The 26481-nt window shown below is 42.0% G+C and overlaps 1 protein-coding gene across 1 annotated transcript in view; it reads right to left on the minus strand.

The window, feature by feature from the left end:
• Positions 1 to 26481, minus strand: part of LOC114567794 (retinoic acid receptor alpha-A) — a 128149-nt gene that overhangs the window by 94854 nt on the left and 6814 nt on the right. The window contains exon 2 of the mRNA XM_028596898.1: positions 13187 to 13335. Coding sequence (XP_028452699.1) covers positions 13187 to 13335 — 149 coding nt within the window. The remainder of the gene's footprint in view (positions 1 to 13186; positions 13336 to 26481) is intronic.

A 26481-nucleotide genomic window follows, 5' to 3' on the forward strand; every position in this document is an offset into this window, starting at 1 on the left:
CCATAGGAGCGTTTCATAAATAAGCAACCCTGGAGGTGGAAGGAAATACGGCTCACGGTTGTGGTTTAAACACACAAACGTGCTGGTTTGGGTTAAAATCAATACATCTGTTAGATTACTTCACTGCCGGTTATGCACATGATGTAGAATGTGACATAGTTAAAAATATAGGTTTGCAAGCTGAAATAAGTATTTCACAGAATAATGCTGACATATAAAGAAGAAAACTCCTTAACTAACATTTGCTCATTCACACTGTGCAGTTTGTTCAACTGATTTGATTTTATTTGTGCTTAATAGATTATAATTAGGTGATCACTTTCCGCTTGTTTGTTGGTTTTGTCCACGTGCTCTGGTTTATTGGCATTTCTTTAAACCAATCACAATCGTCTTGGGCCACTGCAAAATAGCTTGGGAAAGAACTTGTTTTGGTGGTGTACATGTGTACGTTCAAAGTTTTAGTCGTGCAACAGAAAACTCAAATTGGACAGATAGTCTTAAAAATCAATTGCTGACATTAGGAGAAAACTCACAAGAGGTAAAAACAGGAGGGTACACTCTAAAAACTCCTGGGTCAAAAATAACCCATTATGGGTTATTTTTTACCCAACTGCTGGGTTAAAAAGGGACCAACTAATTTATGGGTTATTTCAACCCAGAAAATTGGTTACTCTTTTTGACCCAACTTCTGGGTTAAATACTTGACCCAAATGTTGGGTTAAAATAGCCCAACTTCTGGGTCAAAAGAACAACTCCATTTTCTGGGTTGAAATAACCCAGAAATTAGTTGGTCCTGGGCCCTTTTTAACCCAGGAGTTGGGTCACAAATAACCACTAACTCCTCCAAAATGATACAGAGAAAAATGGGATGAACCTGCCCAACAATTTATTGTACTGGTTTGCATTTGGCAAAGACATACAAATGGACATTGTTTTTTTTTTTACAGCCGTGAAATATGTGACTAAACCTCTGCATTCTCATCTGACGCATCACACTCCTCTGTTATGGTGTGGTGGCCATTTCAGTAGATTTACTCACTAACATTGTTGTGGAAACACAATAAGCATGGAAACTAAATGCACACTTCCTGCATTACTTAAAATAGTAAGTTACTCATCTAGTGTGCGGTGGTTTATGGGATGAGTAGTTCCTTCACTCTGAAATGACGATATGTACATACGTTGTATCAACAGTCCCACACCTTCTCTGAGAGAGGAGCACCCCAGTTTCCCCCTAACTGTGCCCCTCCCTGTCCCAGTGAAGAAGGTGAGCAACACTGTGTTCAATGACATGCCAGTTATCTATCCATCTTGGTCTGCTTATCCGGTATCGGGTCGCAGGGGGAGCAGCTCCAGCAGGGGACCCAAACTTCCCTTTCCCGAGCAACATTAACCATCTCCGACTGGGAGATCCCGAGGCGTTCCCAGGCCAGGTTGGAGATATAATCCCTCCACCTAGTCCTGGGTCTTCCCCGAGGCCTCCTCCCAGCTGGACGTGCCTGGAACACCTCCCTAGGGAGGCGCCCAGGGGGCATCCTTACCAGATGCCCGAACCACCGCAACTGGCTCCTTTCGACGCGAAGGAGCAGCGGCTCTACTCCGAGCTCCTCACGGATGACTGAGCTTTTCACCCTATCTCTAAGGGAGACGCCAGCCACCCTTCTGAGGAAACCCATTTCGGCCGCTTGTACCCTGGATCTCGTTCTTTCGGTCATGACCCAGCCTTCATGACCATAGGTGAGGGTAGGAACGAAAACTGACCGGTAGATCGAGAGCTTTGCCTTCTGGCTCAGCTCTCTTTTCGTCACAACGGCGCGATAAATTGAATGTAATACCGCACCCGCTGTGCCGATTCTCCAACCAATCTCCCGCTCCATTGTCCCCTCACTCGCGAACAAAACCCCAAGGTACTTGCACTCCTTCACTTGGGGTAAGGACTCATGCCCTACCTGGAGTAGGCACTCCATCGGTTTCCTGCTGAGAACCATGGCCTCAGATTTAGAGGTGCTGATCCTCATCCCAACTGCTTCACACTTGGCTGCAAACCGATCTAGTGAGTGCTGAAGGTCACAGGCCGATGATGCCATCAGGACCACATCATCTGCAAAGAGCAGCGATGAGATCCCCAGCCCACCGAACTGCAACCCCTCTCCACCCCGACTACGCCTTGATATCCTGTCCATAAATATTTCAAACAGGATTGGTGACAAAGCGCAGCCCTGGCGGAGCCCAACCCTCACCTGAAACGAGTCCGACTTACTGACGAAAACCCGGACACAGCTCTCACTTTGGTTGTACAGAGATTGGATGGCCCTGAGAAGAGACCCCCTCACCCCATACTCCCGCAGCACCTCCCACAGTATCTCCCGGGGGACCCGGTCATACGCCTTTTCCAGATCCACAAAACACATGTAGACCGGTTGGGCATACTCCCAGGCTCCCTCTAGGATCCTTGCGAGAGTAAAGATCTGGTCCGTTGTTCCACGACCAGGACGGAATCTGCATTGTTCCTCCTCAACCCGAGGATCGACTATCGGCCGAACCCTCCTTTTCAGCACCTTGGAGTAGACTTTACCAGGGAGGCTGAGAAGTGTGATACCCTTGTAATTGGCACACACCCTCTGGTCCCCCTTTTTAAAAAGGGGAACCACCACCCCGGTCTGCCACTCCTTTGGCACCGTCCCAGACTTCCACGCAATGTTGAAGAGGCATGTCAACCAGGAAAGCCCCTCCACACCCAGAGCCTTGAGCATTTCTGGACGGATCTCATTAATTCCTGGGGCTTTGCCACTGTGGAATTGTTTGACTACATCAGTGACCTCCACCTGGGAAATTGACAATGATCCCCCATCATCCTCCAGCTCTGCCTCTAACATAGAGGGCGTATTAGTCGGATTCAGGAGTTCCTCAAAGTGCTCCTTCCACCGCTCTATTACCTCCTCAGTTGAGGTCAACAGTGTCCCATCCTTACTGTACACAGCTTGGATGGTTCCCCGCTTCCCCCTCCTGAGGTGGCGAACAGTTTTCCAGAAGCACCTTGGTGCCGACCGAAAGTCTTTCTCCATGTCTTCTCCAAACTTCTCCCACACCCGCTGCTTTGCCTCTTTCACGGCAGAGCCTGCAGCCCTTCGGGCCCTTCGGTACCCTGCAACCGCCTCCGGAGTCCTCTGGGATAACATATCCCGGAAAGACTCCTTCTTCAGTCGGACGGCTTCCCTGACCACCGGTGTCCACCACGGTGTTCGTGGGTTACCGCCCCTTGAGGCACCTAAGACCCTAAGACCACAGCTCCTCGCCGCAGCTTCAGCAAGGGAAACTTTGATCATTGTCCACTCGGGTTCAATGCCCCCAGCCTCCACAGGGATGCACGAAAAGCTCCGCCGGAGGTGTGAGTTGAAAGTCTGTCGGACAGGGGCCTCCTCCAGACGTTCCCAATTAACCCGCACTACCCGTTTGGGCTTACCAGGTCTGTCCAGAGTCTTCCCCCACCCCCTGACCCAACTCACCACCAGATGGTGATCAGTTGACAGCTCCGCCTCTCTTCACCCGAGTGTCCAAAACACACGGCCTCAGATCAGATGAAACGATTATAAAATCGATCATTGACCTTTGGCCTAGGGTGCTCTGGTACCAAGTACACTTATGAACATCCCTATGTTCGAACATGGTGTTTGTTATAGACAATCCATGACTAGCACAGAAGTCCAACAACAAACAACCACTCTGGTTTAGATCAGGGAGGCCGTTCCTCCCAATGACGCCTCTCCATGTGTCTCCATCATTGCCCACGTGCGCGTTGAAGTCCCCAAGCAGAACAATGGAGTCCCCCACTGGAGCCCCATGCAGGACTCCATTCAAGGTCTCCAAGAAGGCCGAATACTCCGAACTCCTGTTTGGTGCATATGCACAAACAACAGTCAGAGTTTTCGCCCCCACAACACGCAGGCGTTGAGCAACACGAGACCCTCTCGTCCACCGGGGTAAACTCCAACGTAGCGGCGCTCAGCCGGGGGCTTGTGAGTATCCCCACAACCGCCCGGCGCCTCACACCCTGGGCAACTCCGGAGAAGAAAAGAGTCCAACCCCTATCCAGGAGTATGGTTCCAGAACCGAGACTATGTGTAGAGGTAAGCCCCACCAGATCTAACCGGTAGCGCTCCACCTCCCGCACCAGTTCCGGCTCCTTCCCCCACAGAGAGGTGACGTTCCACGTCCCCAGAGCCAGCGTCTGCTGCCCGGGTCTGGTCCGTCGAGGCCCCTGACCTTCACTGCCACCCGTGTGACAACGCACCCGACCCCAGAGGTTCCTCCCACAGGTGGTGGGCCCATGGGCTGGAGAGATGCGAGCCACATAGCTTTTTCGGGCTGTGCCCGGCCGGGCTCCGTGGCAAACCCGGCCACCAGGCGCTCGCCAACGAGCCCGCCATCTGGGCCTGGCTCCAGTCGTGGGCCCCGGGCTTCCTCCGGGCAGGGTCACTCCATCTCTACCTCGTTTATTCATTGGGGTTTTTGAACCATTCTTTGTCTGGCCCCTCACCTGAGACCACTTTGCCTTGGGAGACCCTACCAGGAGCACACAGCTCCCGACAACACAGCCCTCAGGTTCACAGAGACACACAAACCTCTCCACCACGATAAGGTGATGGTTCACAGAGAGGCCATGCCATTTATTTGAAAAGAAAAAGATTTGGGTTTCCAGGAGTCCTTTGTTCTTATTCATACCTTTTAATTTGATGTCACTGGTACGGTTAGTTTGTTATGACAATATTGATATATTGATATTCACTCTCCTTCTTGCTCTGTTTTTCATCAATTGAACAACTTGTGAAATTCACCAGCACATTAAAGGCACCAAGTGCATCTTTCAAAGGGGAACAATTTTCTCATTAAGAAATAATCCTTTGAAATCTGTTGACATTGTGCTCTCTGAGCAGGGCTACTGTTACTGGAAAGTTGTTGCTATTGAAATAAGATGACTTTTCACAACGTGTCTTTAGCCCTTTAAGTTTCCTCTTCTGTAAGAAACTCAGATGCACTTGATTGGGAGCAAAAACATTAGCTGCAGGAAATTATGCCTAAATACGAGTGTTTACAGGTAGACACATATCTGATAGCCATTTCCTCATGCTTGGAAAGTAAAATATACCTAGATGTCTAGAATATGCTACTTATATTGGACTTTTCCTCATGTGTTCGTCAGTGGAATAAACAGCAGAGCGGGTACAGAAATCATTACAGATTCCTTCCTCCTCCAAAGTACCTGGGACAATTGGTGAAGTTTTTATCTGGAGTTTTCATAAGGACATTGTGAAAGGTGTCAAATGAGCAGGAAGTGTAGGGGTGACTGAATGTGAAGGCTGCCACAACTTGACTTTGGGTCAACACAGATGATACTGTCATCTGCTGCATATGCATGTGCTTCTGGAGGCCCATATGCCTGCACCCTGTTTTAACAATTCAAATCAGCTGTGTGCATACAGCAAATCTGTCGAGGCTGACCAATACAAAAACTCAGTTGAAATAGAATCAAACACTGTTAAAAGTGCCCCTACCCACTGTATTCATCTTGTTTTTCCTGCTGTTCTTTGTGCCCTTGGTCTCCTGTTAGAATAATATTCGGGATGACAAAGTCCGTCATCATCTAAAAATGTCAAACATTCTTTAGTTCCAGCTTCTCAATTGTCAAGTATGTGCGCATGTGTTGTCGAAGTGATGAAGGTGTTTCTTCATAGCTTGTGTTCTGTCTATTTGCATGCTTTCTTAATTTGCAGTGTTTTGAGCTCTCAGGGCCACCGTACAAATACTTCTCCCTCCTTCCATGTTGGCTCATTCAGGGAAACAATACAGGTACACGGTAGAGGTTATTATTGTAGTCCTATAATATCAGGCTGAGCCTGAAAAGGACGTCAGACTGACTGTACCTGTATATTTTATTCAGAGCATTTATAGCTCTTTTTATGGCTCCCACATTTCTTCACACATTTGACAGTTAAGATGCTGTGCATCATTTGTAATTGCTGTCTCCTAAAATGTCGCTGGAAGGAACGAGGATGTCCCATTTGGTAAATACATTGCCTCTGTCCTCGCATCTGTCTCTGGCATCCCAGCTGGGAGGAAAAGGAAGACACACGAGGGAGGCAGAATGTAGTTCACTATATTTCCTGTCAGCCATTTTATTTGAGTGGCAATGTAACCGAAGAAAGACGTTTTCTGTGGCATGGGTGATTCATAATGGTCCGAATTTTCAATATACTGCTTACAATAGAGGAATGGAAAACACAATTCAGTATTCACCCAAATAAACAAGTCCATTTAAAAAGAATGATGTGCTTTCTAAGAGTGGGTCATTTTAAAATGAACTGATACAAGTGTTGCATGTCTTTAGATATTACAGTACTGATATTGCCTGATGGCTGTATATAAAGAGCATCATGTTTCCTGGTATGAACCTGGATTACTGCCATTTCTGGGAAAACATCCAAACTCTGCATTGTCCCAAATTCACATTAATGATTAGATGTTTCTGTGAGGGCTGAGAAAAACCAACAATGTTTCCACACCCATTAGTAAAAGAGTTATCTACAAGGCCGGGACTTGCTTTCTGTGCAGTGTGAATTTATTATATTGCTGCATATGTGCATGCATGTTAATGTGCATGAAGTTTCTTTATCATGTGATTCACACACACATCCACATAGCCCCAAACAAAGTGTGCGCACACACACACACACACACACACACACACACACACACACACAGTCTGTCTTTGAGTCTATTTGTAGCTTAACTGGGCAGTAAAAGGCTCTTCTTGCTGGCTAAAAGCCTACAGCTGTACAACATGCTTGGTTGCATCTACCCAATAGAAGGGGTTTGCCCCTCGCACTGCAGACAACATGCCTTCGCCACGGAGAGAGAAATACAACACATTCCAAAAAAAAAAAAAAAAAAAACTATAATCCGCTGCTTAATCCTTGTAAATCAGGATGTCACAAAAATCAAGGCCATTCTGCCATGAATGGAACTATATTTACATCAGCACTCTGGAGTGAGTGGGTGGATGGAATGAAACCATATTGTTTTCTCAGAAGCACTTTGTTCACCACTTGCATCTGAAATTAGGGACACACAATGTGCACTCAGGGTGTCCGGGCCCTTATGTGAGCCAATGATGTGATAATGATTCTTCACTTATCTGTCAGTGTGTTGTGCCTAAACTAAGCTGGGGTCTACGTACTTCATACTCCCTTAAAGCGATAGTGCATTGTTTCTGTCGCCCCCATGAGGAATTCTAAGTAATGACAACAACATCCACAGCGCAGCCCTTTACCGGTCCAATCAGCGAACAGAGGGAGTGGCTGAGAACAATGACGTTGAGGTTGTGCGCTAGTTTGAGTTGTAGTTCCGTAATGGCGGTGGAGAAAGATGCAAGTGAAGCCATTCGGTCCATTGTGGCAACGCTGCCGAATATCCAGAAGTTAAAGCCCGAGCAAGAACAATCTTTGCTGAGTTTTGTTGTGGCCATCCTTCCCACGGGGTTCGGGAAAAGTTAGATTTTCCAGCTCGCTCCATTAGTGGTGAAGAAGTTGGCTAAGGCGAACGCTAGTGATGCTAAGCCGATGTCACAACCAAACGTTAGTGATTGGTTATGGCAGATCCAGAGTGGCTCTGGGCAGAACCAATAGTTTGAAACTTCAACAGAGTACCTGCCTTCAAGGAAGTTAACACTTGTCAATGAAGACTGGCCAGACTCTCTGTACAAATGAAATGTACTAGAGTCTGGTAGGACCAGGCTAATAGTGCATAGTTTCTGTCTCTCCCATGAGGAATTCTAAGTAATGCCAACAACACTGTTGGGGCATCCACATGATACAAGCCTTCATCCCCACCCCTCCTCCTTACAGTTGCTAGTAGTTTATCCCGTAAAATCTAAGAGGACACGGAGGATTAAAAAAACATGATTGACTCTACAGAAAGAGGTCATCATCTCGTAATGTTGATGTCCTCTTTGTCTCCAAAGCTAAACGTAAAAAAGTAAAATGCATAACTACAGCTGCTGCACGCAAAAGTCGCCAGACTACATCATTTAGCAAACATAGCCATACTGACAAATACAGAGAGAGATGTGTAGAGCTGATTAGAGCTTCATTAGCTGTGTGTTAGTCTCACATTGCTAGACCGTCCTCCACAGTGCTGCAGAGGAAGGTCTGGCTAGTCCACACAGCATTCCGGGATGGGAGAAAAACGTGCTCTGGTTTATTGGCATTTCTTTAAAGGGGTGATAGAATGCAAAACCAATTTTACCTTGTTATAGTTGAAAAACGACACCCCTTTCCTCTGCAAATCTCACAATTTGAAACTGCTGCTGAAAACGGGCGAATCTCAACAAAGCTAAAAGTTGACGTCAACTTCTCAACTCCTAGTCTTTGTCACGCCCCAACATTTGCATAGGCTACACCACTGACCTGAGGTCAGCTTAGTCTTCTGAATCTAGCTAGGTCATGCAGATCTCCAGAGGTCTGTTATTTAATTACTAAATTCACTTCTGATACTTTTTTATGTGAGAAATCAACTATATAGAGGTCAAATATGGGCCGTTTTACGAAAGTTGATGGCTAATTGCAAATTTTGTACGACTGTGTGTCACAGTTCAGCAGGAGCTCAGCAGGCTAACGTGAGAGCGGCCGGTGCTGCCTCGCCACCCGGCGTGTCCTCATTCATAGACCCCGGCTCACTGTGAGCTAAATGGATCTCTGTCACACTCCATACCCGCGCAAAGTCACCATTTCTGGGTTACTAGACTACTAAATGCAGAGGCCCTGACGGAGCTCCAGGGCCTGCAGCTAGCTGCGATCTTTACCCATAGGATTGAAGGGACACCAGCAGCAAACAAAACCCCTCAAATTCACAAAAAATGCATTTTGCATTGCAAATTGCAATTGAAATCGGACACAAGCGTTAGCTTTGTAAGACGTTAGGGTAGCTGTTCATGGCGTGACGAAATTCAAACTGTAAATATATTATAGTTATGCCGAAAGTGTAGCTAGCTAGCTAGCCTCGATCTTTAGCTACCCATAGGAATGACTGGACAGTAGCAGCTAACGAAACCCCTTCTATTCACAAAAATGCATTAAATTTCAATCTGACACAAGCGTTAGCCTTATATGACCTTAGGGTAGCTGTTATATAAGTGGCGTGATGAAATTCAAACTGTAAATATATTATAGTTATGCCAGCATCCAGACAGCTCCGCGGAGACCCGAGCCCCGGTTGTCCAGTAGCTAACCCAGAAACGGTGACTTTCTCCTGGGTATGGAGCGCAGCGCGGCTGCCGCTGTCTCGTCAGACTGTGTGGACCTCCTGAAATCCGACACGTTTTACCAAATTTGCAATTAGCCATACATTTTTGTAAAACGGCCCATATTTGAGCTTTATATAGTTGATTTCTTGCATAAAAAAGTCTCAGAAGTGAATTTAGTAACGAAACATTGCAGTGTCTGAAATATGAGATCTGCTTTCTCGTCTCCAATGTGTTTCTACGTGGTTCGCTCAAACCAATCAGCGCGCAGCTCATCTAAATATTTATTTTCATACCATATTTGGAAGAAAAGCTCTTGTTACAAATAGGGCCATATTCACAGGGTAGTTATGGGCACATTAAATAGCATTCGGGCAATTTTCAGCCCAACCAATGTTACATACCCTATTAGGAGACCTTAAGGAACAGTGTGAAATACCCTAAACATTCTATCACCCCTTTAAATCACTCACAATCGTAATTGCCGGCGCTAAGCGCCAGATTTTTGCCTCTGCAAAATGGCCTTGGGAAGGAACATGTGTACGTTCAAAAGTTGTTTTAGTCGTGCAACAGAAAACTCAGATTGGACAGATAGTCTAGCTAGCTGTCTGGATTTACCCTGCAGAGATCTGAGGAGCAGTTAACCATAGTCCTCATAAATCCACCGCAGTTTAGAATCCCAACACAAAGAAAGAGGAAGTTAACGGACATCCGGCCGAAAAGAGGGACATCTGGCGGTATTTCCAGCGGCACCGGAGCAATCCCAGAAGTGGAACGTTGTGGAAATAGACAAGCTGTGTGTCAGCGCATTTGGCAGTGGCTTGAATGTAACAGACGTTCATTAATATGAAATACTCGCACTCTATAACTTTAAATGGATGCCAGAGCAGTGAGGTCAAAGGTCATGACCGACCTTTAAGATGAGGCTTATATTGGCACATAAGCATCATGGGAGCCCGCCGAGAACTTAGTTTGACCCGGAGCCTAGTGAGTGAGCTGATCACCACCTCCCTCTGGGCCAAAAGCTCCAAAGGATTCCTGACATACCACTGCTTCAATTACAGCGGCTGGGAGGGGAGAGGACATGACAGTGCAGTCTTGCTGCATGGGAACCATGATGGAATGTAACTGAGTACATTTACTCAAGTACTGTACTCAAGTACAAATGTTAAGGTACGTGTACTTTACTTGAGTCTTTTCTTTTCATGCCACTTTCTACTTCTACTCCGCTACATTTCAGAGAGAAATATTGTACTTTTTACTTCACTACATTCATCTGACAGCTGTAGTTACTAGTTGCTTTACACATTAAGATTTTTGCACACAAAACACATGTAGTTTATAGAAATGCCATCTTTGATTATAAATTAAACTACCCAACAATATAAAGGCCTACAAGTACAGCTGAAATGATTAGACCATTAAACACTTAGTTGATTCACAGAACTGTTTGGATTGTTTCCAGTTTCTAAAATGTAAGGATTTTTCTGAATTGAGTACTTTTACTTTTAATACTTTAATTTCCCTTATGATACTTCCACATTTTTACTAAAGTAACATTTTCAATGCAGAACTTTTACGTGTAACAGAGTATTTTTTACAGTGTGGTATTAGTAATTTTTTGAAGTAAAGGATCTGAATACTTGTTCCGCCACTGCATGAGAGAAAACAGCATCGCCTGGGAAGAAATCATACAGGCTGTCTGCAAGTAATACATGTGTACTTCTCCAGGGGGTATTACTGTAATCCATTACTGTTCTCACTAAGTAATGTAAAGTTTAAATTTTGAAATGTTCTGCTGTTTTACATAGAAAACGTTGAGCTTTTAAAGGTACAGCAGCCTATTCACTGAATAGCCTACTAAGTATTGTTTATGTGTCTATGTGCATGTGGGTGCGAGCTGTTGCCTAGCAACAGCTGCTGTACTGTAAGTGGGAGAAGACAGACAAGTGCTGGCAGAGCAGATGTTGGACGGAATTTCTAAAAGTAGAACATTTGAGAATAGCAGGCTGAGACTGAGAGGACGAACTGTCATGTCTTAAAGGAACAGTTAACACAAATTACAAAAAAACACATTTTGTTTTCTTTAGCCCCGCAGTTACTGAAGTTTGACTTTGCTATTATTTGTATAATTTGTTCTGCAGCTAAAACAATACAACTGAGGCAAAGAGTCAGAGTTGTGTTGCAGAGACGGAGTTGTGTTGCTCAAAGCATTCAAAAGCCAGCGTAAATAAAAACCAAACATATCCACATGGCTAATTACCCCTACAGGTATGTAGGAAAATATGTTTCTTTTGTATATTGTGTGAACTGACTCTTTACTAAAGCACGGAGGCTCCTCTTCTTTGTCCACACACTGTCGCATTTTGATATAGATAGATAAATCAAATCAAACGTCGCTTTGGGTCTCACCCAGAGCATCAAAAAGTGGCGCCAAGGTGTCCTGACCAAGCACGTTGGAATATGATGCCAAAGGGGAACCCAAAGCGTACAAAGTGACACCCAGGGGTCCTGACTAGGGTTGGGTCCAGAATTCTGTACTATTTTGGGTACCAACAGAATTACGTCAGTACTATTGAGGACTGATTCCAAAATGCCAAATTTCGGTACCTGAGCTCAGACTGGAGGTTGTGAGGCAAGGCAACTTTATTTTTATAGCACATTTCAGCAACATGGCAATTCAAAGTGCTTTACATAAAACATTAAAGAGCAATTAAAAATGGCCATGAAAATCAAACAGTCTTAAATAGAATAATATACTACAAGAATAAAAGTTACAGTGAGTAAGAAATTATTTTAATATAATAGGTTCCATTTATACACATTGTGAAAAGGCTGCCTTTCTCCCTTTGTACTAGCCTCTGTTTCTAAAATTAATTCAGCGTAATGTTTTAGTTTAATGTTTTAGTTAAGTTGCTACTTTATCATTTAGGCCTGTTTAGTGGGTTTATGGGTTCATAGTGTTTTTGCTATGGTTCTGCCTGTGATTTAGGGGGTAGACCAGCTGCTCAGCAGGGAGGGGCTGGGAACTCCTAAGTTGTACAACAATGGGTAAGATAGTTCTGCAGTGAAAGACATTTTTTAGAATATTTGGGGTGCCTATTGTTGTGAGTGCACATATATGTATAAATAGTAATGTCAGCAGTACCTCTTCTATCTAAATGTAATGGTATTTTCTGATACAGAGTGTTGCGGTTCTCTTTCAGTTCATCTCCCCCTTTAATCACCGGTGCAGGTGGTAGGGTCCAATTAGCTGATGCTGAGAAGTTAAAACTGCCTTCAGAAGAAGGGAAAGGGAGAAAGGACTTGGCAGCTTGCTGTGAGCTTGCTGGTTTAGCTGTTATTTTGTGGCAGTTTAATTGAGTTTTTGGTATTTCCAGGGTTTTGTGCACTTTGTCTGAGTGTGTTTTTTTTTTTGTAAATAAACACCACAGTTTTTACACAAACTGTGTAAAAACACACTTCCTGTCGGCTTCTTAAAAATGCCTTTTGTAAATGTTTCAGGCGCCCAAACACTTTATTGGCCTTTGCATGAGGAGGTGGTGTGACACACATACAATTCCTTGTATCTGAAAACATACTTGGCAATAAACCATTTTATGAAATGCAATAACAAAAGTATAACAAAGCAAGGATTTCCTTCAATGGTCAGAAAGAAAAAGGCCTCCAGAAAAAAAAAAAAAAAAAAATATATAATTTAGACTGCGTTAAATCTTAATGATCAGTTTCTCAATTTGGTATCAAAAAGTATGAAGAAACCTTGAAAATAAAGGTCAGCCTTTACACTCTCACCTCAGTGTCTAATAATTTCTCAGGTTGAAAATGGCCTTTGTGTCAACACCACAGAGAGAAAACACAATGTTACAGTCTGAGGAGGTACGGGAGTCCTACCTTGCAGCCCTCACAAGCACTGACACCATAGTGGTAACCAGAGGACTTGTCCTGGCAGACGAAGCAGGGCTTGTAGATTCTAGGAGGGGCCGGTGGGGACGGCGGGCTGGGGACCAGCTCCTCAGAACTAGTGCTCTGTGTTTCAATGGCTGCAGGAAATGCAAACGAGAAGAAAGAAGATGAACAGGCTTGGTTTCAAATGACTGACCGATGCATTTAGACATGGTAATAGACACTGGTAATAGAAAAAAACACATTTAAATACATAAAAAAATGTGTTCCTTAAACTTTTAAAGCTACAGAAAACCCTCCTTTGGTATCAGGAGGTTGAGTTTAGCCATTCTAGCAGTTTCAGGGACGGTAATGGTCAGTAAGGGCACTTTCAGACCTGCCTTGTTTAGTTCGGTTGAATCATACTAGAGTTTGTTTGCCCCACTGGTGCGGTTCATTTGGGCAGGTGAGAATGCGGCAATCGCACTCGGGTGCGCACCAAAAGCGGAACAAACAAGTGTACCGAGACAAGCTTGAAGACGGGGTCTCGGTACGCTATTAAACAAACTCTGGATCGTTTGTGGTGAGAACGTGATCTGACCTCAAACCAACTATATACCCCGCAAGTCTGAGCTGAATGTCTCTTGTAGTCCGGTATGTTTAGCAATCTGCGATGCAGCAGAACATGCAAAATGTAGCAACTTGCAGTGTTTCTCTCAGAGAAATAGACTGCGGTCAAGTTCGCCCTGTACTTGCATCTCCGTGGTCAAACCAGTTGCTGCTGCAATGTCTGATTATTTAAATGAAATGCGCTGGTTTAACCACGGAGATGAGAGAAATATGCTGTAGTCCAGAACACAGGACCTTCTTCCTGTATTTACTTTCTTGCTTCCGCCCCAGACACATCAGACCAATAAGAGGAGTGAACGTTTTTGCGTGATATGTATTGACATGTTGTTGCTACGCTTGGATTTTTCCAGGTGTGAAACCAAACCAAACCAAGGGGAAATCGCTCCAAGTTTACAAACTCAAACTCAGACCAAAGCAAACAAACTATAGGTGTGAAAATGCACAAAGTCGCTCAGGCAGTCAGTTGCTAGGTCCACCACTTTGGAGCAAGGGGAAATCCTCAGGATCAGTTATCCCCTGAAATGATTTGATGTCATCAGGGTACAATTCAGCTTTGTCAAACACTGTGATTTATGACCAAATACCTGCGAGACTAATGACATTCAACCCTCTATGCTACTAAAATGCTAAACTAACACGGTGAACATGAACATGCTAAACATCAGCATTTAGAGGTAATTGAGCGCATGTTAGCATGCTGATGTTAGCATTTAGCTCAAAGCACCACTGTACAGCCTCATCGGTGGCTTAAATGTGCCCTGTGAGGTGTTCTTGTAAATGAACAAAAGTTAAAGTTTTTCACTAAAAACACAATGTGCATCCTTGAGATCTAACAAATGTGTACATTTCCTTACTTACAAAACATTTTCAAAGTCATTAGAAAAGCTTGTGCAGTAATCTTCTTCACGGTCTTTGTTGGCACATTGCTTATTAGTTAGTTATACTTATTCGTGTGTTACCGCGACCACCTGCCAATCAGTGGAATAGCATGAAACCTGTGGTAGGACTGCGTAGTTAGCTAGAGTTATAATCTCTTTTTTGTTTTTGGATCCCCTTTTCCAAGGAGTCAAACAGTACGCCGCTTCACACACAAGTGAGTAGAAGAGCGAATCTGTTGCATTAGCTCTGCCTACCCTCTCTGGTGGACCAATCATTGCTGGCGATGGAAGACCCGTTTTTTCTTTTTTTTCAGGAAGGCAAGGGCTTTCATCAATGGGCCATTGGCTCTACTTGAAATGATGTAGGTCTCTACAATCTGACTAAAGGTTATTGCATAACCAAGTACAGTTTGAATTGTTTACCACTAGGTCAGATCTGGCTGTAAATCTGATGGACCATTTTACAGCATGGAACGGGAAGAGGGTGCTGCATTGGTTAAAACCAGGGGCATATGCAAACACTGTGTAAGTGAAGCCAAAATATCTGGATCGCACCCTGGTGGCTGGCTGCAGTATAGGTCATAAGCCCTGCTCCCTCCATGTTAGCGGATCGGACACATACCAAACTAAAGACTTAAAGTACAGGTCAAATACATTTTTCCCAAAAATGGTTTGTCATTTTAGGTAGTTCTGATCACAAATCAAATGTACATTTTTCTGATCAGTATGTCTTCTATTAGTTATTTGATGCTATTAAAACTGTGTGAAACATTATGATTGACAGGTGTGATTGACTAGCGATTAGCTCGACGGGTGTATGGGCGGGATGGCAGCGCCTGAATCCGGGATATTTTGGCTTCACTTTTGTACAGTGGGAGGAAGTGGAGACGCACCATCCATCTTTATATACAGTCTATGGATAAAATTGGACAAATCAGGAAACATTAAACAGTGTTTTTGGGAGATGTGCTCCTAATTTGCATATACAAAAGCACAAACAGTACTTCACAATAGTGCAATCATAACACACTTAGCACCTAGAAGTAAAAATGTACCAGACTTTGAATCCATGCAAAGACCAAACCGCTGCAGACAAAATGAAGAACAGTCTCTCCAGCATCTCTACTGATTAGATTACTTTCTTCCGTACTTCATCAGAGTAAACTCAATTACTGATGGTAAGGGACAAGCTCTTATAATTACTGGACCCTCGTCCTTGCATGGAATTCCCTGGCGGTTTAATCTAATCTTCTGCTACATTCACCCTGTGTGACTTTTTGCGTACGTCGAATTAGCAGTTTTGCATTCGGCAACTTCAGTGGCTCGAGGGAAGACTTAACAAGTCTGCGGCACATACAGGGCTGAACGTGAGGATGAATGTTACCTCTGTAATAAGGGATGAGAAAGTAAGACAATCACCAAGGTTAATTAGAATGAGATGATTCATAAATCTATTGATTCTTGCTCTTATCTGGGTTTGAGGAGTAGTTTGAGCAGCAAGGAGAAGTCTCTGTGACTTGTTATGAAACGTGAATTGACTGCTTAAAAGTTCGTCAGAATCTTTAAGTAGACTTGCATAAAGCTGACAAAATGGTGCTGCGTTAGGATTTGGAAAAGTTTGCTGGTCTGAATTTCAAGTGGTATTCATGATTGGAAAGGAAACAATGTCAGTAGGGAAAGTCAGCCATGTTACTTCTCCATTCTTCAAACAACTACAGTGTGACCTGGATTCAATGATGAGGACAAACAGACTTTCATTGAAGTCAGGTCATCTCATTGCTCCAAATGGTTTCCCTGTGTTGTTGGCAGAGAGCAGTCCGAAGCAGCTTGCACATAAAGCAGATGTATGGTGAGACACAAAACTGGAGGCAAGCCAGAGGTCTGACACACAAAGCCATCTGATAGGGGAGAGAGGGGGGGAAATAGATGCTATTGCATTTTGTGTCTATGCAAGCATATAACTAAGACAGAGTACAAGTGCAAATAAATTGGGCTGGAGTTTCAGTACTGATACCAAAACATAACTTTTTTTTAAACCTAACTTTCAGGAATAAAAACATGTTTTTCCTTAATGTGCTCATATAACCATCAACGGAGGTACTTTTCAAGGATGACGCCTCACATCTCACCTTCCACTCTTTGTGTGAAGAAGCCTTTTGGATGCGAGGCAAAACATCTTCAAAAATTTCTAGCAAGTCTAGTTGCCTTTGCTTATCAAAGAGAACCATAGCTAGCTAGCTAACCAAAGATGTACCAAAAAGGTACTGAGGTTCAATCATGGATGTATTATAATACATGGAGGCGGAGCCCTGTTCATTCCTATGAGAGTCGCTCAGTGGCGCATGAAGCCATCATGGAGCAAAAAATTACCCAGATGATTGGCACACTGTGCGGCCCATAGAGCAGGCGCACTAGAGCCCTCCGCTGACCGAGTCGGCTACTTACGATTTAGCACTCCTTCACTTAAATAGGGATTAGATTATATAATGGTGTGGCTCTCCTAGACTTTCCTAATGTTATCTGACTGACTGGATCAAGTTTGATAGTAAAACGAGGGTATTGGGATTGTGACGCGCAAAACATTTATGCACCGATAACAGACGTCTCTAAAGTCTATGGGAAAAAGTATTTTTGGGCCAGAGGGCATCACGTGATGGACCCGGAAGATGTAATTCCACTGTTTGGACACTGTTCAATTTGCTTCAAAGCCAGGCGCACTTCCTGGGGCCCTGGGTTCAATACCTAGCCCTAGTTTGAAGTATAATTTTTTTCTAAGGTCAATAATTGAGATTCTGTTTCTTCTGAGCATGGGAAACAATCTCCTGCTTTGAGTCGGTGTAAAATGCAGCAGCAAGTCTGACAAACTCTATAGCTATGCCCTAATTCCATGCTGCACGCTTTTGAGTATGTTCCCTCCATACACTATTTATAGACACACTGTTTAAGAGATGACAGTGTACCTGTCCTTGGATGTTGGTGTCCCTGTTGAAGGACCAAAAGTCAAAAGCCAAAGAATCAATTCATAATAATGCAAAAGAGGAGACAAGCCTTAGATCCTAACACTGAAGAAGTTGCAACCATGAACTGTAAAAATAAGGGGCGTAGCATCAGTGAAGTCATCCATTTCTATGTGGATTGCCGTTTTGAGTTTGCATTTTGGCTGTCGACATCTTGATATTTTGGATCCATAAGTGACCATGTTTGTTTGTTCTGAAATATTACATAAATATATAATTTAGCTGTAACCTAAATATTGATACAAGAGCAATATATCTTCAACATAATTCACATTGGTTGACATATGCTCTCTGATCTCCTAATTCAGTGTGTGCATGTATGGTTGCTTTGATAAAAGAAGTGTTTCATTTCACAAACACACACACACACACACACACACACACACACACACACACACACACACACAGTAACATCCCTGCCCTGTATCAAACATGGTGCGGCGCACTTTAACATACATTGAGAGAAAAAATACTTTTGTTACTGATATGCCTTTGGAGCATTTGTCATGGCTGGGTAGTCCCACACTGAGGAGAGGCAGTGCCAACAATTCAGCCCTGGTGCCTATTAGAAACTCATGGCTGCGTCTGGGATGCAGTGTGACCACCTGCAGACAGATGGGACGCATAAATGTGGATTCATTACGTGTGTGTGTGTGTGTGTGTGTGTGTGTGTGTGTGTGTGTGTGTGTATGTGTGTTTGTGTAAGGAGGGGGTGGCCAATGGGTACCTGTATGCTGGCGTATAGGTCCTATCATGTGCAGGAGAGCCTTTTTCCATTTTCTGCGTGATTGAACTTTGAGTCGACTTCCCCGCATGTTAAGAAATAAAGGCTGGTGACAGACAAGCACAAACGGCGAGCCTGGCTTAAGAGCAGGCATAGAAAAATGTGTGCCTGCTGAACTCTTAGCCTCTGGCTGAACCTGCCGCCAGGGGTCGAACAGGAAAGCACACACTCCCTGCTGGAGGCTGCAGGCAGAATGACGGGAAAGACAAGAGAAAACCGCTCCTCTGCATAAGGATTTCGATTATTAGCCATAATGTCTAAACCAGGGGTATTGCATGTTTTTTAAGCCAAGGACCCCTTTAACTGAGAGAGACAGAGCATACTACTTAAGTTGCATACTAAACTGGGCCTACAATAATGTGTAGGGCAGCCTAAAGCCTTTATACATACATTTTTAGCGAATAAAAAGTTATGTATAGCAGACAAACAATAAGCTATAAAAATAATAATTGTTGACATGATGTTATAAATCATGTTTCATGTTAAACATCCATGTGGCACAGCAAATCCTTATGGCGCGATTACATACAAAGTCAATGCAAAGACACGAATAAGGCGCCATACGGTGACGGAAAGAAACGTTGGTGCCTACAGCTCTACACCGGCGGGTACACTAGTAGTGCGAGTAACACCATTAAACAGACATTTTAATTACTGAAAACTCACAAAATGAACAATCCCTGTTAAAGATCTTTGGCCTAAAACATCCAAGATAAACTGACCACCAGAAACAATGGTTTAGAAGCCACAAGTCCGTATGAAATCTACCTTGTTATAGGAAAAGCGATGTCATGCAGAAGTACTACACTACCCATATTTCTCTAATTGGTGAAGCTCACTGTTACCATGAAAATGTTTAACGCACCCGCAAACCTTGCGTCTATTATCTGGTCAATAATCGTTTGCCGTTTTCAAAATGTTCTTTTGCGCCAAATGAGATGTTTTATGATCATGATTCATCTAGTAGCTGGTCGGCTTGGTTCCAGGCTTAAAGGGGTGATAGAATGATTATATAGGGTATTTCAAACTGTTCCTTAAGGTCTCCTAATGGGGTATGTAACATTGGTTGGGCTGAAAATGTCCCAGGTGCTATTCTTTTGGCCCTTATGCATCCGAATGTCTCTATTTGGAACAACAGCTTTTCTTCCAAATATGGTATGCTCATGAATATTTAGATGAGCTGTGCACTGATTGGTTGAGCGAACCACATACACACACATTATAGAAGAGACAGCAGGTGTCATATTTCAGACGCTGCAACGTTATACATTGTTTGTCTGCTATTTCTTTATTAAATTCACTTCTGAGACTTTTTTATGCAAGAAATCAACTATATAAAGCTCAAATATGGGCAGTTTTACAAAAATGTATGGCTAATTGCAAATTTGGTAAGACGTGTCTGACTTCAGGAGATCCACACAGTCTGCCCCTGCTGGGCTCCATACCCAGGAGAAAGTCACTCTTTCTGGGTTACTGGACTACCGGGGCTCGGGGCACCATGGAGCACGCTGGCTGCCAGCTGCCGGCATAACTATCGTATTTTTACAGTTTGAATTTCATCACGGCATGTATATCACAGCTACCTTAACGTCTTAACAAAGCTAACCCTTTTGTGAATTTGAGGGGTCTCCTTAGGAGGAGGCAAGCTAGATCTCATTGATTGAGCTCCGTCCAGCTCACTCATGGACAAGAGGCGTTTATTTCCCCAATCGTTTGTTTAAATAACTCATATCCATTGTAAGATTAACTGGAACCTGTGATAAGAGATTGTGGGCGTAACAAGCTCGCTGACCTCACCTGACATATTTCACCTCTACATAATTGATGTCTTGCATAAAAAAGTCTCAGAAGTGAATTTAGTGATAAAATAGCAGATGAACAACGTATAACATTTCTGAGATTTGCCCTATTCAGAAGATGTAAATGTTGGGGCATGACAAAGGTAGAGACTAAAGCTAAATAAGGAGGAGCCACCGAGTTGACGTCAACTCGGTAGTTGGTTGAGATTTGCCCGTTTTCAGAGGAAGTTTCAAATTGTGATATTTGCAGAGGAAAGGGATGTCAATGAGATTTTGAGGTTCAATGTATGTCTTATTTACCCACCAAACTGTTGTTATTCAACTATGACATGGTAAAATCAGTTTTGCATTCTATCACCCCTTTAAAACTCTTTCTATAAACATTTTCTGAACCGTCAAAGGAGAGAATGGGGAAAAAAACATTTAAAAAGTGGGAGCTCACTGTAGAGCTCTATACGTACTTGGCAGATACTGGCTTTTTTAGTCAGTATGAGGGATGAACGTCAAAACATACAGCTGATGAAAGTGTGTGAACTTTAAAACTTTGCTCTCAAATTAGAATGAGTTTTGACTGATAGCACAAAGACATGATGTCATAATATCCTCATGTCTGCATCTGATAAAGGCCCTGGTGTGAATTCATCTGATGTGCCATTACTTAGTGCCACAGTCTCTCAAAAATGAAAAGCTCATTAGCAACAAATGCATCCTTCAGCTTATGGGGTTTTCTACTTGGTCCAGTATGAGGGTGTACAGGCAGAGCTATGGTGAGAGCATATCAAAATGGGTCTGGTCTTTTCCAAAAGGAGGAGACTAGCCCATCTGATCATGTGACCGCTCGTGTTTCGGCCATGTCTGAATTTTGTTTTGCGATATCAAGATGTCAGCAAATAACCTGGGGAGAACAGTGTTATGACAGCTGCAAAGATTAATTGATGAATCCATTAGATGTCAAGTATTAAATTAATCTGCAAACATTTTGACAGATTAATTGGTTTGAGTCATTTTCTATTAAAAACAAATCAATAATTTTTTGGGGAATTTTTGAATAGTTATATATATATATATATATATATATATATACATATATATTCTGTGTGTGTGCTGTCTGATATGTTGCTGCTGTAGCACTGACATTTACCAATTTGGGATCAATAAAATCTATCTAATCTAATAGGGTTAGCCCTAATCAAAAAACTGCAATAACAGTTTTGGTGCCAAAGAAGAAGAATAAAGTCAGTTCATCTTGGATCCGTAATGCTAAAGACCCAAGTCACAAATGTCTAGAGCTGCAAAGATGAATCGATTAGTCGTCAACTATTAAATTAATCTGCAAACATTTTGAAAATCGATTAACCGTTTGAGTCATTTTTCAAGTAAACAATTCTCTGATTGCAACTTTGTTAAATGTGAATATGTTCTAGTGTCTTCTCTCCTCTGTGACAATAAACTGAATATCTTTGAGTTGTTGACAAAACAAGACATTTGAGGACGTCATCTTGGGCTTTAGGAAACACCGATCCACATTTTTCACCATTTTCTGACATTTTAGATGCTAAACTACTAATCCATTCATCCAGAAAATTGTCCACATATTAATCAACAATGAAAATAATTGTTAGTTGCAACACTACTATTGCCAATAGTATAATAGCCAAAACTATAAAAATAAGATCCCTCTTGTAATGGAAAACAGGCTTTCTTCCAAAATTGGTATGACATAAGTATTATGTAGCTACTTGTGAATACTAAACACCCAAAACAATGTATTGATCACAGAGTGGCCCAAAATGGAATTATTCTTTGTGTGTTAATAATTTCTCTACAAAAAATAATGTATGTGCCCTGAACTAACTCTGAGGGCCGCCTAGGGTTCATGGACCCCTTGTTGAATATCTCTGTTCTAATTCCTTGTCATTAGTTGCTGTACAATTTGGAGCCTGTGAATAATTCACAGTGAGGAAACATTCAAGTATGATTTGACATTGGATTTAGTGTAAGTGCAAAACTGATGGGATTCCTGGAATATAGTTAAGATTTAGGCGCTAGATTGGATGACCTTGCTAGTATTTCATCCAAATTGAGGCTGGAATTAACCAGGACAAGAGACGCCCCAGCGAGTCCAACACTCAAAAAGCAATATTAAATTTTTTTATTTTAGACATGTATTTACTATTTTGTTCATATATTAAGCTACTTTTGTGAATCCAAGACTTTTGTTAATTCATTTCAAGCACCAAAACAATTGAGTATAGGTTTGTTTTGAAGTGATTTGAGAAATTTCAAAAAGCAATCAACTTTTCAGCTTTAGGGCCAAATTATCTCTTTACACATTGCTCTAGAACAAATTTGGGCCTCAGCTGGGTTTGTTCTGAACATTATGATATGAAACACATGGGGATCAAGTTATATACATTTCTCTTAAAAGGTAAATTTAAAAATATATGTAAAAACGCCCTTAGACCTCAGAGGGTTTAAATACCATAGGTTTATGAAAAAAACAATAATAATAATAATAATAATAATAATAATAATAATAATAATAATAATAATAATAATTTATGTGTGTGCAAAACGCTGTGTGTAGAACATTTCATTGCTTGCTCAGACTTTAGACACAGATCTAATGCAGTAGAAAACGGTCATTACCAGTAAATTGTCTTTGGGCTCTTGGCAGCAACCCTCAATAAATATACAGTGGGCGCCAAAAACCCAAACATTGACACTGGTCCAGCCCACAATGAGTAGTGGGAGGCAGGATAGGAGCTGATTTAGGTAATGTTGAAATAATCTGCAGAGCTGCAGCGTCATCTATCCGCTCTTTGTGCCCTCTATGTGCTTATATCCAGTTCCCCCAGTCTAAAAAGCATTGACATGTAAAACTCTCCCCACATGGTCTACACCACCAACAGATGGCAAAGAACCTGAAGCAAAGTCTGTCGTAGGCAGCACACAGGCAATTTAACACAATGATGCCGCATTCCGCATTCTGCATAATGCAGGCAGAAGGTGCACACTTAATTTTAGTTTAAATAGAAATCAATTGAAAGCAAGAACCATAAATTGCAGTGATTGCGTTAAACGTGGCAAATGATAACAGATCTGCCAAAAACTAAAACAGGGAGAGAAAAACAGGGGTGTGGGGGAAAAAAAAATCAAATCATGATTATTTTGTGTGACGATTTTTAAAATGGATTTGTTTTCTTGCCAGAATCAATATTCTTTATTTATTTTTATGTTGTTGTTTTGTTTTTTTTACCAATGATTCACCTAGATTTTTTTTTAATGTTTTTACTGTATAATCTGTTTCCAGCAAAAACAGCCAAAGCAGAAAAAGTAAATAAATAAATAATAAATAAATGTCAGACTAACTGACATGTGATGTGCATTCTTCTTAGAAAACTATTAGTTTTTAGAAATATCCCATGATATATTGTCTCTTGAAGTATATTATTTAACTTTGGTTTTTTGGTAAAGAAGGAAAAGAAAATCTCAAACTAAATACTATCAAATCACATTACTTCTAGAATCGCAAAAAATAAATACAAATTGCAATACAAAAAAGAATCGGTACCCATGTATCGTAAAAACATGTAATCAGGACAAAAGCATATCGTCCCATTTCTATAAAAGAGCAACAACAAAAAAAGATGGATGAAGAGAAAGAAAGAGGCATTTCCTGGAGCTCCTCGGGGTGTTTGTGTGTTTGGTTTGTGTTAAGGGGAAAGCTGTGGTGATTTGGGTGTGTAGCGGTGGGCATAGCCTGGGAGGGTTAGAGGAATATTACTCCCAGTTGCTGGTTCCAGCCCCTCTCCTCCTCTTCTCCTCCCCCTCTCTTTCCTCCCCCCTTCTCTCAGCTGTCTCTGGCTATCATTGGTGGAAGAATTATTCAGATCTTTTACTTCAGTAAAAGTACTAATACCACACTGTAAAAATACTTTCCCAAGTAAAAGTCCTGCATTGAAATTGTTACTTCAGTAAAAGTGTGTAAGTATCATCAGGAAAATGTAGTTAAATTATTAAAAGTAAATAAAAATCCTTCCATTTAGAAAGTGTAAAAGATCCAAATAATTGTGTGTTTAATGGTCTAATCATTTCAGCTGGACTTGTAGGCCGTTATATTGTTGGCTAGTTTCATTTAGAATCAAACATCAGATTTTGTAAACTACATGTGTTTTGTGTGCAAACATCTTAATGTGTAAAGTAACTAGTAACTAAAGCTGTCAGATGAATGTAGTGGAGTAAGAAGTCCAATATTTCTCTCTGAAATGTAGCGGAGTAGAAGTAGAAAGTGGCATGAAAAGAAAAAACTCAAGTAAAGTACAAGTACCTCAACATTTGCGCTTAAGTACAGTACTGGAGTAAATGTACTTAGTTCCATTCCACCACTGCGCTCCATGCCGTCTCAGAGTGTTTTTCCTGCAGGTTGTCTCTGCAGGAGCACAGCAGGCCCAGTCAGAGGAAATGGTCAAAGTTCACCCGGAGTACAGCAAATTAGAAGCAGCTTTGCTCTGTTCTCCGATGCGTTTTACAGAGCGGGGATATTTAGAAGAGCTTTAAACACTCAAGGAAAAGAAAATAACAATGAGGAGCAGTCATCTGACTTCATGTCTGCTGGGGAAATGGACGAGGAGAGTCGCGGGGAGAAGTGAGGATCTGCTTTTCATCGGGATTCTAAATCTATTCGACAGAAAAAACATTCCCAACTCTGACTTTATTTCTTGATTTAAGTTACTATAATTGGTAGGGCTGGGATGGTAGGGCTTCTTCTTCTTCGATTCTTTCACGATACATGGGTGCCGATTGGATTTGAATTGTGAATAAAATTTATTGTGATTCTAGAGGTATTGCGTTTTGATAGTTTTGAGTATTGCGATTTATTTATTTATTTATTTTTTTACTTCAATAACACACTTCTGGAGATGATATATCATGGGATATTTCTAAAAACGAATAGTTTTCTAATAAGTGACATCACGTCAGTCAGTGAGTCTGACATTTATTTACTTTGTAAAGAAGAACGTAACATGGATTTTTTCTGCTTTCAGTCTGTTTTGATGGAAACAGATATGGAATCAGCGAGAATTTTTAATTTTTTTTATTTGTCACAATACATACCAAAATAAAAAAAAAAATTTTTTTCACCCCTAATTATTCAATTCAAACTACATTTCATGAATAACATAAATAAATAAATAAAACATATTACTCTTATTGTATTTTTTCTTTATACTTTTTGTATACTTTTCCTATGTCTATTTAATGTGTACTTGTCTTATTCTGTAACAAATTAATTTCCCCAGTGTGGGATTAATAAACTCTATCTTATTTTATCTTATACCATCATAAATATACTTAAAGTGCAAAATTGCAATAAGGGAAAAGCACACGTTCAGCTTTCTATTAAAAATGATTGTGCGTCACCCAACAGTGTGAGTGTTATTGATAGGGAGGCAGTAGTCTGGCACTGTTCATATTAGGTGACTAGTGTTTGGGTTTAAAGATTCCCAGGCAGTCCAAACCGCCCCCCTCCCTTTGACCCCCTCTGCGACCTCACGGCGACGGGGGGGGGTGTTGCAGCGCAGAGGTCAAACTACGTGTTGACGGGAAGCGGCGGCGGCGGCAGTGGTGAACACAACAGATGCACGCTGCTTCAAAGCTTTGATAAAATGTGAAACTAAGACAGCCATAAAAGCAGACTTTCTCCGTCGTCGTCGTCTGTAGGCTGGACTTGTTTGGCTCTGAGAAGGGAGCAACACTGCACTTGATTTATTTGCAAAGCATTGCTTATAAAACTGCCTGTATATTTAACAAGCTCGCTGAATTTTTTAATCGTATCACTATGGCACTCACACTAGTGATTCCTTGGTCCTAAATATTCCATTTGTTAGGACAGAATTAGGCAAAACTGTATTTGAGTATTATGCTCCATATCAATGGAATAACCTGCAGATTCTAATGAAATTGCCTGATTCCATTTAATCACTTTAAATGTCTTGTAAAAGTCCATGTATTCTGAATAACAGTGCACTTTGACTTGTTTAACATTCTGTAACTGTTTTATGTGTGTACTGTGTATTGCAACTGTATATTTACAGTTCAGTAATTTTTATATGTATTGTAATTTTATATATGGCATGTAATCAGGGCGTCATTGGAAATTGGCACTCCCTGAATAAATAAAGGTGTTGGGGTG

This window comes from Perca flavescens, chromosome 14, assembly GCF_004354835.1.
Source record: "Perca flavescens isolate YP-PL-M2 chromosome 14, PFLA_1.0, whole genome shotgun sequence".
Classification (NCBI taxonomy): domain Eukaryota; kingdom Metazoa; phylum Chordata; class Actinopteri; order Perciformes; family Percidae; genus Perca; species Perca flavescens.